Below are 13443 nucleotides of genomic sequence, written 5' to 3'. Positions count from 1 at the left end.
TCCAATTCGAGGCAGTGCTGATAATGCAGCTCATAAATAGCTCTCTGTTACCTTGCTCTGACACCGTGTTGTTATCTACATTAAGCACCTCATCTTCCCTAAATCACACCTGAACACAGGGTTAATCCCTGGGTGGATGTTGCCCAGCAGTAACACGTGTCACATTTAAATGTCATTCTGTAGGTTTGCTGCCTCTTGCCTGAGAGGTTTTGTGGAGCTGCTGCTGCATAAGCCATTCCTGTTCTCCTGCCTTTCTCTGAGTTGATATAAACTGTTGCCATTGCTGTTTGTTTTCTCTCTGCAGGAGGTCACAGCCAGCAGCCGCCACTATGTCGACAGATTGTTTGACCTCGACCCCCAGAAAGTCCTGCAAGGTGTCATGTAAGTCACTGGAACACCCCTGGGTTCTTGGTTGTGTGGAGGCAGGGGGTACTCGATCCCACTGGAGCTGTAGGGCAGGGGCAGGAAGCTCTTCTTGTCTTTTTTTTGAGAAATCTAGTTGGCAGATCTTAATGCCAACATGGTAGTATTGCTGTAGGGATGGACAGTATTGATACAGACTCTCTGTGGTGCATATGGGTCATAATGCAGCTTCCCAGTTGCCAGAAATGAGGTTTAACATTCTGTGAACATTGACAAACTTTTTTGGATACACTTCTTTCTTTTGGCCACCTTTTGCTCCTCTTCCAGGTCTGTTGAGATTCTTTTCTCTTCCTCCACTGCTGAGTCAGTGTATTTGCCTCTTACTCTTCCCCTGCTGCCCTGCCTCAGTGTTGGCTTTTATTTTTTTAATGCTTGGCTTCTGTCTCACCATGGGAACTGCAAGCTGAAAGAAAATGCTTCCAGAGAAATTAATTTGGATGCAAATTATATTTCAGTACTTCTGTTGCATGCCAGTGGTCAGGGGCAGTGACTGAGAGAGTGAGGGAAGGACCTGTCCTGCTGCAAAGGTCTGGTTGTTTCCTTGCTGTCCCTGGGCTATGAGGTTTCCATCAGAGCCACACAGCCATGTGGCAAACGAGTCCCTGCCTGGGACTGACTTCTGGTGGTGAAACAGGACCTTTTTGGGCTTACCAGTAACTTGCTGGCTGTGCCTGTCTAGGAAAATGCCAGGAAACATCAAAGGACCGAGTGGATCAGAAAGCCAAGGATATTGGTTGTGTTGCTTAGCACAACCTGAGGCATTTTCCAGTAGCAGATGAAAACAATTATTCCAAAAGGTGCCCCAGGGCAACATATCAGAATTCATGTCCCCTTAAAATAGGTGAGAAACACAACAGACATGAAAATGTCCTAGAAACGTCCTTGGTTGGAATACCCCCTTAGCTGTACAAAACTTGTGATGCCCTCCCATAGCTCTGTGCAGGTTCTTAACTCTGCTGCAGGAGAGTCTGGTTTTGCTCCCACCCCTTGGCCTTCCTAGTCCACTCCTGCAGGGGCTGGTGGGGTGGTCCTGGGGCGAGGATGTGTCTCATCCAGTGTCCCAGTGGGGTGACTGAGCCCCTCTTTTCTCCTTGGCAGATGCTCTGAGCCCTGGCTGGCGCTCCCTCCCTGCTCTCCTTTCTTTTCAAAGGACTGGAACCCACAACCCTTGGTAATCCCTTCCCTATCTTTTGATGTGTTATTCATACCTTTTGAAGTTTAACTGATTTCCCAGAAACAGGAAGTTTTAGGCGGCATCTTTGTCTCAGTTAACATCTGAAATTCTTCATCTTGTCCGTGAGTGTCAGTGGATTCTATGCTGAGATGCTTTTCTTGTATTTAAAGACAAGAAAATACCAATTTATTTCGTAATATCCTTCACTGGGCAGATTTGGATGGTGAAACTGTGTTTGTGCTGCTCTGGTTGGAATCTTCATTGTGGGAGTGCGTCTTTGCTGACTCTGAGCCAGTCCTGTGTGGCAGATGTGGTGTTTTCAGGATATTGCTGGGTGGGTGTGAAACAGTCCAATGAAGGGAAATGTATGTAAAAAATAGAATTTAGAGTAGTGTATGTATTAGAGTAGTGTATGTAAACATTTCTATCAGCCCAGGGTTCTCTTTGGGCAGAGAAATACTGCTTTTCCCTGCTTCCTTTGTCTTCAGGGTGTCTGCAGAGGTGTTGAAGTTGGGATGAGCTGATGTTTGGGGTGGAGTAGAGCAGGATTTCAGTTCTTCCAAAGTGCCTCTCAGAAGCTTTATCAGCTATGCTGCATCCTTTGCAGAAAGTCTTTGTTTCCTAAGATGTGCTGGTTTCTTTTCCTGCATCCTGGCTGGAAATACTGATGACCTAGATTTTTATTTTGATTGATGGAACCGTATGAATATCAAGCATCAGAAAATAGACTGTTGTAAGAGGCTTTGTTTCTGCAGATTGTCTTCAGTTACAATAGTCCTGTTTTTAATATGCTTGAATGAATAACTTGGGTTTGGGGCCTTTTTTTAATTGCATCCTTGTAATTTTAATGAAACCCAACTTCTGAATGAGCTTTGATAAAGGTAAGATGTAGCTAAATGCTTCTTGAACTTGAAAATCATGCCAATCCAGTTTTCATCTTGTAACTTGAGAAAGCTTTAATTACATATTCTGGAGGTATTTAAATGATCAGAATCTCTTCTTTTCCTCTCTTTCCCATGAATTTTCAGAGAGGTGGTGTTCAGATTCTCCTTTGTCCAGACAGTGAAGCTTCACCTGGCTGGGAAATTCTTCCTTTTCCTCCTAATGGGAAAACAGAACCCTGTTGTCTGGTACTGCTGCCTGTAGTTCTGTTGATCTCATTTAAAAATGCCAGGTTTCCTGCAGAACCTCTGTTCACATCACTTGTACCACATTCAGTTGGGTGTTGATAGTGGGTAGGAAGGGGAGAATTTGGAGTACCTGCCAGTAAATCCTGAATTTGAGCTCAGGGTTTGGAACCCTGAGGTTCCTACAGGGGTGACCCCTTCCTTTGACAGCACCTGGCAGGGAACCAAAGTGTTCAGGGCCCCTCTCCATACCCACACCTGTGTGGCTGTGTGTGTACCCACCTTCTCTTGACTGTCTTTGCAGATGAGCAAGATTAATACAGTAGTTTCCTTCTGTAAACGTGAACCCTACATCGTGGCCATGCTTACGCTTGAGAGGTCTGTAGGGTTTGCTTTGTGGCTCCTGAGGTGCTCCTCTAACCCTTCATCTTGTTGTACAGCTCAGATTCCCTGCAGGGAGCTCTGAGTGCACAGTGCAAGGTCAGCACTGTGTCAGGTGTGCAGCTCTCAGGGCACTGGCTGTGGGCAGGTACCGCAGGGTCTCTCTGGGCTTCCCTGAAATGTTTGCTCTTACTGGCAGAGGAGCAGAGCTCTGGAAATCTGTGTTGTTAGGAGAGCTTCATTTGCCCCAAGGTGGTTCCTGCAACATCATCCTGTGCTTTGCAGTGGGGCAGTATTTATTTATTGTTTTAGAAACAATTCTGGGCTGTGATCCTTAGGCTGCCATTTCCTTTTCACCTGATCTTAAGCTCAGGACCACATTGTTTAGATGCAAGACTGATACCTAGTTTTGCCCTCTAATTTATTTGCTGGTTGGGGGCTTTTTAGAGAGACATTTTGTCATGCTTACACTTAGCCTGGTGCCTTCAAAGTGGCAATCTATCACTTTGTGGAGAGCTGTGTGATCCTGTCTCAAGACTGGGTTTGAAAGGAGAATTCTTTCTGACAAATCTGGCTGCTCAAGGTCCCAACTGTTTCTCATCAGGCTGTTCCTCAGCAGTCACAAGGTGTCATCTTATACAACTTATAAATCATCGTCTTCGTGGTGCACTGAGAATTCCTTATGCTGCTGCTGTCCCTGTCCTTTATGGCCAGCAGGAGTTAGACAAGGATCTTCCAAACTTGTGTGAGGTTTTATTGCTCAGGACAATGAAAGAAACATCCTGTGGAAATGGCACTTGGTACTGATAAACCACCTCAGACACTGTCTGTTCTCCATCCAGCTTGTATTATTTTTGTGTTCTTGGATTTGCCATGGCTGTTGCAGGCAGGATTGGGGTGGCAGTGTCCTGTGTTTCTCAGCTGTGGCAGTTGGAGGGAGCAGCAGTGCAAGAGTTCACATGTCTGCATGAAAACTGGGTGAAATATAAGAGGCAACTTCATGGAGTGGGAAGAGAAGAAATTCCCATCTCAGTTCTAATGGAGCAACAGGTACCCCCTTCAGACAGCTGTGAAGAGGCTCCTTCTGCTTCTTGTTCATGTCTGTTAAACAAACCTTCTTTAACACTGTCATGAACAGCACTTGTTTCCACCCAGTGCATCCCGAACAGCTGCAGTGACACTCAGTCTGTAGGCTCTTCTGAACCCAAATTTTCTGCAGGAGCTGGGTTTTTTTGCATAATCCCTTGGCCCTGTGGAAACAGAGCAGCCCTTAGGGGGTTGTTGGTGTTACACTTTGCCCCTGTACATTTTGGGTCAGTTCTGTTGTCTCCCAGACACTGCACTGCAGTAAATGTGTGTTCTGCATGGAACTTGGAGGTGTCATTGGCTAAGAACAAGTGAGGGAGTTTTTGGAAGTGTTGTTTTTGTGCAGAGTCATTGGTGTGGGGAGGCTCCTGAGTGTAGTGTTGGTGCTCTGTGAACTGCAGGAGGGGCTCCTTGTGGCTGGAGCTGGGAAGGGTTTCTGTGGGCTGAGAATGTGACAGAAATCTGAGCAGGTTCAGGTGGTGCTGGGAGTATGAGTCGTGGTTTCTCCCTTCCAAGAGGTGAGCTGGGAAGGAAAGCTTTCCAAGGGTGAGAAGAGGAAATGGAGAGGCTGAAACATCACTGGGGAATTAAGCACTGCTCTGTGAAGAGGGGTTTTCCATAGAATGGGATTTGTAGTCAGATGGAAAGCTAGTGCAGAGGGGAGAAGGGAAGCTGCACATAAATCAGTTGTGTTCCTGTCACAGAACAAGGTACTCTCTCACTTTTGTGCTTTCTTTATAAAGCAGGTAAAGGTGCAAATGCACAATTGCTTCTTCTGCAAGTAAATTGCTATGTATTGTAACTCCTGGACTGATATTTAGAGGTGGGCTAAGCTTCAGGAATACCTGTGACATTGGCCCAGCAATCTCCAGCCTGCAGGGCTGTTGAATATTTCAAACCTTGCAGTTACTGCTCTGAGCCTGGCAGAGAAGCCTGATGAGGATTGATCTCTTCAGTGCTGCCTTTCACGTGGAAGCCACTTTTCTCTGCAATCCCTCTCCACACCACCCTCAGAGTGCTGATACTGTTGCTGTGATGGTTTCAGGCTGTGAGTAGGATGAGGGAGGAGAAGCAGCTTCTGTCAGACTGGCTGGTGGAAATCAGGGAGTATTGGTCACACAAGTCCTGAAGTGGGACTTAGTGACAGACTTCCAGCGGAGCACAGCTGATGCTGCAAGTTATCTCTGAGATCTTAATAAAGGGAGTCTGCCTTCCCTTTATTAATCTGTCAGAAAATGCAGAGGGGCTGCCTGCAAGGGAGGGCAGAATGGAGCAGCTGAGGGAGCAATAGTCCTTGTGCCCTTTGGGGTGTGTGGGATGTTGTTAAGGCTGAGCTCAGAGGATGAGCCTGAGGGATGTGTGCCACAGAATCAGCAGCACTGCTGAGTTTGTGATTCTTCATATTTGCAGTTTGGTTTTTTTGGTTCCAAGCTGCCAGTCTGAATTGACTGGAATCAGCACTAAAAAAAGTTGAATTTACTTACTGTCCAAAAGAAGGTTATTTCCCATTTGCAATATGGAACTTTCAGGCTGTAAAGGGTTGGCAATTCTAGTAATATGCACAGGACAGAATTCTGGTTACCAGTTAATTTCTCTACCAGATATTAAGCTGATTTCAGTATGTATGCTGTATTGCAGGTGCTGGGCTGATAATTTAAATGTGTTGAGATTTTTTTCTTTGGGAACTGTCAAGTAGCAGGAAGGCTAGCTGGGAAAATTACTTGTTAAAACATACTTCAAACATACATTGTCTGAAATGTCCAGAAACTACAGAGTGAGGGAGTTTATTTGGATATAGATATTATGGGCTTTCTGTCCTAGTGAGCACTTAGTAACCCCATTTGGAAAATGAGACTAAAGCGTGTGGAGGCCAGTGCATCATCTTAGCTTATTTGGAGCTAAAAATCAGAGACTTTGCTTTGTGTCAGGGAGACTTCAGGTTATTATAATCTAATGGGTCATAGCTGTGTCAGATCAGCAGGGTTTGGGGATCCTGCAGGGAGTGCTGGCCCAAGGTGCAGTGAGCAGTGTCAGACAGCATTCCAAGCTCACATCCAGAGCAGCCAAGCAGGTGCTGCAGGGCCATTTTAAGGTATTTTCCTGTACTGAATGAAACTTTATAGTTCTCCACGTGGATGACTTGTGGTGGACAACATTCTGTAGATAACGAGTGGTGGGCTTAAAATGGGACAATGGACAAAAGTAACTTCCAATAAAGGGGCAGTGCTATAAAAATGTATATTACAGAGTGATTAGTGAAATTCATTTAATCTTTACTTCAGCTGTGGGAGATACTAGTGCTGAAGGCAGTACCATCCTGGGAAGGGAAATATCCTTCAAGGGAGGGAGACAGTAAGAAAAAAAAGTAACACAGTTACTTGTATTTGGTAGTTTGGGTCATTCATCTGAGGCAGCAGTGGTGGAGGATGTTCTTTTCATGTGGCTGTTTGGGGAGAGCTGTGAAGGAAGTGTTTCACTGCTCTGGTGTCACAGAGCAGGGCATTTTCTGAGAGTGAGAGTTTCTGAGTTCTGCTGAACTGCAGCTGTTTTCCCCTCACCTCTTTGGGGATAATTCTTCACTCTTAGGACCTAGTTTGATTAAATAGCAGAGATTGAAATGCTGATAATACAGAGCTCTAGCTACAGTTCGTGTGGTTTTGTTGGTTTGGGATGTGTTTTAGTGTATAAAGGTTACATAATAAAAGCTGGCTAAACTCCCATCCTCCACTGACTTCAAGCAGTTTAACTTTGAGCTACATTGTTCTTAAGACTGAGTTTTCTATCCATTAGCAGTCTCATGCAACTTGTAGCACAGTTTCCAGCCTCAGTGCAAAGGATGAGGTGATAAAACATGCTTGGGAGAGGTGGGAAAAGCAGCCTCTCCCCCTTGTCAGTGAATATAGACTGGGAAGGAGCTTGAGTTGAAGCTGAAGCCAAAGACATGAAGAGCTTCAGTTGTTAAGCTTGATCAGAAGGGCAGCAGGTGAACTGAGTGATGTGAGCTCTCCCAGGGTTTGATAGGAGAGGGGTCTGCAGTGTGTCACACACGTGGGAACTGGGATAAATCCAGGGCAGGAGTGAGCTGTGAGTATCTCTAACTACAGGTATGGATCACTGAAACACACCCCTTTCTATTTGGTAGACTTTCCTTGGCAAGAGAACTTATGACCAGGTAAGTTGCCTCTCCAAAGAGGACACTTCAGATAGTTCTGTGACTGTGATGTGGAGGAGTTGGACTAAATGATCCCTTTTAGCATTATGTATGTTGAACTCCACTGCTCTGCAGTGCCAGGTGCTTTGTCTACAGCATTTTGATTTTCTGCACTGAGACTCCAGAACTCAGAAAAACCATGGATTGAGGTTTTTTTTTGTTTAAATATTGAATTTGTTTAGTTTGCACTGTATGTTAATCGTGTCACAGTCAAAGTGTTAAAATTCAAATGAGTTGAGTAACACTGTCTCCATGTGCTACTTTGTTCTTTGCTGTAAAATCATCTTTTTCACTGCATCAACTGGTATTTTTTGAATAGGGTTAGAAATCTTGAAACTTTTCTTCCCAACTTGATGATTAACCTTAAAAACCAGCTGATTTATGACTTCTGTGGTTTGCTTGAGTTGTCAGGAGTTTTTCATGTTTTATTGCCTTGGTTGGACCAGTAATCATGTCAGTACAAACACTGAACTCTTAGCTAAGGGGGTAGCAAACAGCTTCAAGCCACAGCAGTGTCAATCCTGCAAATGAATTCTGCCACAGTAGCCATGGACATACTTTAGCCACAACATTTGTCATGAATTTCTGGTGTTGCATTGCATCTGTCCATAAAAATAGGAAAGTGGAAGAAAAGGAGAAGGAAGAGGAGGGAAAAGCTGTAGAAAACATGATTGTCCAAACCTCACCTCCACAGAGAGCTCTTGACTGGAGTCCAGCCAGCCCAGGTGCCATTTGCTTGTGTGACCCTTAACTCAGACTCTCCTGGAGCTGGGGCAGAGGGTTTTCATTTGGGCTGTGTCCTTGTACCAGCTCCAGTCCCTCAGCTCTCTGGCTGCCTGCATTTGAGTTCTTGAAGGCTTTGAGAACCCTGCTCTGCGTCATCCCATTGTTGGTGACTCTGCTCAGCCTCTGCTGGATAAATCTCCTGGCAGGGCTTTGTCTGGAGCTTCCTCTGGCCCTGTAATCAGCTCAGGATCTCCTGGAACTGTTTCATATGAAAAGTGAAAGCAGTGACCTGATGTGTCCAGGCCTACTTTTCCTTCTGGGATTGTTCCTCTCGTGCCTGGAATCCTTCTCTGTCTAGGAACCCCTGAATGTGGCCACTTGCTCTGTTTTCAGAAGCCACAGATGAGGAAATGTCCTGCAGGATCTTTGTTTACTCCTCTTCAGTGGAGTTCCTGTGGCTGCTTCCTCAAGTCACTCTGGCTTGTTTGGAGATCTGTTGTGTTGCCTTAGGAAGGCTCCAGGGCTTCCTCTCAGGATTTTATTTCTTCTGTTTGTGCCTGATTTCCTGTATTTAAAAGCAGAGGCACAACCAGGGGTGTCGTTGTCTCCACGCTGCTCCCTCGGGGTCTCCCTGGCAGCAGAGGTGCAGGGGTGGATCCCTGGGATGCTGGAGAGCTCTGTTCTTTCCCAGCTGGGGCCTGAGCTCACTCTGCTGCTCTGTTGGGTTTTAATTTAGTGAGAGGAGTCCCAAAGTTAGAGCTGAACTCCAGTGATTTCTGTTCAGAACAAAGTTCAGCACTGTAACTTGCTTCTACGATAATAATTTCCATTGGCAGGCTGGAGTGCTGATTTTCTCAGGGCTTAGACATTTAATAATACTATTTTTTATTGGTTAGGAATCCTTGAAACTTAAAGGCCATATTTTACTCACAAATTGTTATATTTAATACTGCTTTTTGCTTATCTGAAGCAGCTATATCTGGTGCCTTTAAACCATCACACATTTAGCTTCAGAATAAAAACAGTACTTCATGCACAGTTGGCAGATTAGTTCCTCTTGTAACTCATGGCAGGCTGCAATTGGGTGGAAATTAGACTTTTTGGTGAGTTTAATGTACTCCTAAAATACTTTAAACACTCATGCTGTGCTAATACACTTAAAAACTAGCATGCATTGCATTTTACTTATAGCTAATTAATTGAACTGATTGCTTCTGGCTGCAATGTTCTAGAACATTGTGTTAGAGCTGATAAACCTCACCCAGTAATTGTTCCCCCTTTTCTTGAGTTGGTGGGAAGAAAATCAGTCCTGCTGCTTTTCCAGTCTCCACTTTGTTTCTGACTTAAAGCAGAGTGGTCACAGGGTTGAGCTGATGAAACTACATTCTTATTTCTTCGAGAAGCCATAAGAGATGGAAAAAGCTGGTTGGGCACTTCAGGAAGCAATATTCCCAAGTGCTTAGCTAGGATCTCTTTGCTGAATTTTGTTGTTGGCAGCCTGTATTGTTCCTCCTTGAAAGTTTTTTTTTCATATAAATTGCTGGGTTAAAGAAAATGTTGGCATAGATACCAACTATCAGATTTTAAATCTCTGCATTAGAGTGATTGTAATTCAGGTTATTTTGTTAAAAAACTTGCAATTTAGTTTGAATATAAACTATAAGGTTTAATGCACAGGCTATTTAAAAAAAACCCAACCCAACCAACGTCGAGTGCATCTCAGGAGCACCCCCCTCCTGGGGGAGGTTTTGGTCTGTACAAGCTGCAGTTGTGAGGCTGAGGAGCTCAGCAGTGCTGGAATGTTCCAGGTCCAAGGGCAAGGGCCCCTGTCTCCCTCTGGATCCCAGACTAGGCCTGGAGTCACCACAGACTAGTTGGGCTCTGAAGTTCCATCTCTCTGTAGTTGTGTTTGTGCTGCTGTTCCCTCCTCCCTCATGCCTGGGACTCCTTTTCACAGAGGGAGTGGGAGCAGTGACATTTGGAAATATTAGTTTTGGACTAATAATTCCTGGGATTTCTTTGTTACCTCTTGTACCAGATAGTGATCTTTGCTGCTTTTTTCCCTTGGATGAATCTCATGGCATTTTGGATCTGAAATCAGTCAAGCTCCAACTCGTTGGAGGTGATGTTTTCAAATAAGGGAGTTGCCCTCAGTGTTTCCAAGGTTCATGATTCACCAAGGACCTGGAAGTCTATGACAGCATGTGGTAACTTCTTTACTTCTCAAGGAATTACCTCCCCAATCAGGAAAATCTTCATAAAATATAATATGGAATCACGTAATTATTTTTCATAGTACACAAAAAAGGTCTGCTGCTATTCAGCACTGGATTATGGTATTTTGAGGATGTTCTTGCTTTCCATATCCACCTGCTCCCAGTGTATTGAGTAGGTTCATTTCTGTAAATGGCAAATTGGAAGAGAGAAACGTGGTGGGGAACTTGGGAGTGCTGTGATGCCCACAAACATGGGGGTCTTTGGGGCTTGTCTTTGACAGGTTTTGGTCACTGTATCGATTTTACTTGCTTGCAGGTGCAAATGTTTGAATGTCCACGTGTTGGATTTGTCAGACATCTCAAGCTTGTGGTTGATATTTCTTGTCTGTCTGCCATGACTTTAATGAGAAACTTTGTGACGTGGGATGGAAAAAGTCGTCGGAATCATTTCCAGATCAGGACTGTGCCCTCCCTAACCCTCTCAGTATGAGTGTTATGGAAGTTGGCCATACTCCTGCCACTTGTGAAAGGGTCTCTAAATTGAATTCTAATAGTAACTATTACGTATGAAATGGTTTTAGGGTTAAGCTATTCTCTTGTGGAGTTGGGGCAGGAGTCAAAAAATTGGCTGGTGGTGTTTTGTTGTTTGTTTGTTGTTGGTTTTTTTTTTTTTTCCCACAAAATATGGTGGAAAATCTCCTGAGCAGAGCATTAAAATGTCACCCAAATCAGTGAATGTTCAGAGTGCTGGGCTAGTGTCCCCTCTTTGGCCTCCCAGGGTGCCTCTGCAGACCCCTGATGTGGTGCAGCCTTTCTGAGGCTTTGGTGCCTCAGATACCAGAGAGGGGCCTCTGTGGAAGTCCTGGAGTGGCCTGAGCAGGGAATTAGCACATCTGTTGGGACAGCTTCCATTATTCCTTTGAGATGCCTGATTGTTGTTTCTGCCACTGTTTTGGACTGACTCTGGTATTTTAAAAACCTTGAAAAACGACCAGGATATTTGGATATCAAGCGTTCAGCATAGAAACCACTGAAGGCCTGTGTCTGGTTTGATTGCAGTCTTCAAGTCCACTCCTGAAATTTTCTGGGGCTTCCAGCTTCGCCTGTCTTCTGATCTTGCTCTTTCCCCTCTCCCTCCTGTCCCGTGGGGTGAAGTCAGCGAGCCGAGGGCGATGGAGCAGCGAGGCCCGGGGTCTGGGCTGGCAGGGCCCTGTGTGCTGAGGGCTCACTGGGGTTTGCTGGCTCTGCCTGGGCTCAGCTGGGCACAGAACAGCTGCTGCCACTGCTCCTGGCTGCTGGCTTGGAGCTCTGAGATCACATCCTACCTCCAGGGGTTCCCTTCCATTGCCTTAAAATTCCTGGAGCCCTCTTCTGTGGCTGGGTAAGAGCACGAGCCACAGGGAGAAATTCAGGAAGAACCTTTTGCTAACAGAGGTCCGTAAAGGTTCTGTTATGCCAGCAAATGTTGCCTGCCTTGGCTAAGAAGTTTTTTGTACCTCTGATGAAGTGAGTTAAACTTGGGACAGCTGGTTGTTGCAGTGCAATGTGTTCAGTGAGCACCACAGCACTGTGTGGTGTTCCTGCTGGCCAGGGTGGATCTTACACAGCAGGGCTGCTCTCAATCCCTTTAACTTTGCAGCTGGCAGGTGAAAGAGTGGCAAGAAAATACACTGATTTAAAGCAGCCACTAAGGCTCCCAAATTACCCAAAAGAATTATGGGCGTAGTTAAACAGTGATTAATTTATCAATTTTGCAACTAACGCTGCAGTAATCCAGTTTATTATTTTTTGTTGTTGATAAAAATTACCTGAATTTGGTTTCTTTTTATTCTCTGCTCTTAAAGGTCTCTACAACTACAAAGTTTCCTAGAAATGTATCATCTTGATTTTTCTGGAACCGGTCATAAGTTGCCAGCTTGTTTTCAAGTTCTCTGACGTTCATGTATGTTCAGTATGTTCAGGATGGTTTTAGGATACAGTAACCATTTCCTAACGAGGTTGCAAACCACACATTTGCACAGGAATTCTTAGTGTGCAAAACCAGTGTCCACGTTCCAAAGTGCTTCCCCTGTCCCTGTACCACAGCATGGATGCCTCTCATGTGTTTAACCTTGCAGGAACTCTCAGGCAGGAAAATGCTTTTGTTCCCGCTTTGTTCCTGAGAATTTGACATGCAGATGTTCAGGTGTCCTACTGAAATTCGGGAAAGGAAGCCTGGGGTGAAGAGGAGAGTGAAAGTCTGGTCTCTGGAGACTGGTCTTAGTTCCTTGTTCCTTTTTTTTTTTTTCCTTTGAGCTTGTCTTTTCCTGTAGAATATTCACTTAATATTTGAAATTACCAACATTTAACTTCCCAACCAGTAGTGGGGTTTTTGAAATTATTTTGGAAGTCTGGTGACTGTATGGGCACAGGGAACAAATATATCTAGTTTTCTGCAGCAATAAGAGCTCTTTGTGTCTGGTGTGCATGTGAGATAGCTTGGGTTTTTGCTTCCCTGCAGAAGCTGGGATGGACTGGAATCCCAGAGCTCTGGGTGTTACCTGTGGGCTGAGGACACTGTGCCCTGGAGCACTGCTCAGTCTGTAGTGCAGCATGGACATGTGCAAAACTGCTTGCTAAGCCTTCATGGAAATGGGAAATTCTAAGATAAGCCCTCAGTACCTCAGCGTAATTTACCAGGGTTTGTTTTTCTTTCTGGATTTACAGAGATATGAAAAATGCTGTAATTGGAAACAACAAACAAAAAGCCAACTTGATTGTTTTGGGAGCAGTTCCAAGGTATGTCCTTTGCTACTCTCCTTTTCACTGATTGACAACAGGTCTGGAATAATGAGCCTTAGATCACAGGCACTTTTTTGTTTTAATTTTGATTGTAGTTGACTGAATACTTGCTGTAATGTAACTGAGAGAGACTTGAAATATCTGTTAAAGTCATGTATTACAGAACAGGCTGTTGAGTAATGCTTTTAATTTAGAATTTCATAGAATTCTCTAAAGTAGTCCTGGTGATTTTTATTAAACTTTATCAGCTCAGGAATCAAATCTAATTTTTGACATTGATATCAATGATGGATGGAAGTGGTTGTACCTTAATCCTGT

At 44.6% G+C, this 13443-nt stretch overlaps 1 protein-coding gene across 6 annotated transcripts in view; it reads left to right on the top strand.

Moving 5' to 3' along the window:
• The window catches only part of ARMC8 (armadillo repeat containing 8), a 63216-nt gene that overhangs the window by 1454 nt on the left and 48319 nt on the right, over window positions 1-13443 (top strand). For 3 of the 6 annotated variants that reach the window (XM_064666682.1, XM_064666677.1, XM_064666678.1), the window contains exons 2-3: window positions 305-381; window positions 13051-13122. In XM_064666682.1, the coding sequence (XP_064522752.1) occupies window positions 305-381; window positions 13051-13122 (149 nt within the window). Of the gene's footprint in view, window positions 1-304; window positions 382-1521; window positions 1595-13050; window positions 13123-13443 lie in introns of those variants that run through there. The other 3 variants (XM_064666679.1, XM_064666683.1, XM_064666680.1) reach the window with 3 other exon arrangements.

Source organism: Pseudopipra pipra, chromosome 10 (assembly GCF_036250125.1).
Source record: "Pseudopipra pipra isolate bDixPip1 chromosome 10, bDixPip1.hap1, whole genome shotgun sequence".
Taxonomy (NCBI): Eukaryota; Metazoa; Chordata; class Aves; order Passeriformes; family Pipridae; genus Pseudopipra; species Pseudopipra pipra.
Note: the sequence above shows the minus strand (reverse complement) of the source record. Positions and strands in the feature narration are given on the sequence as shown.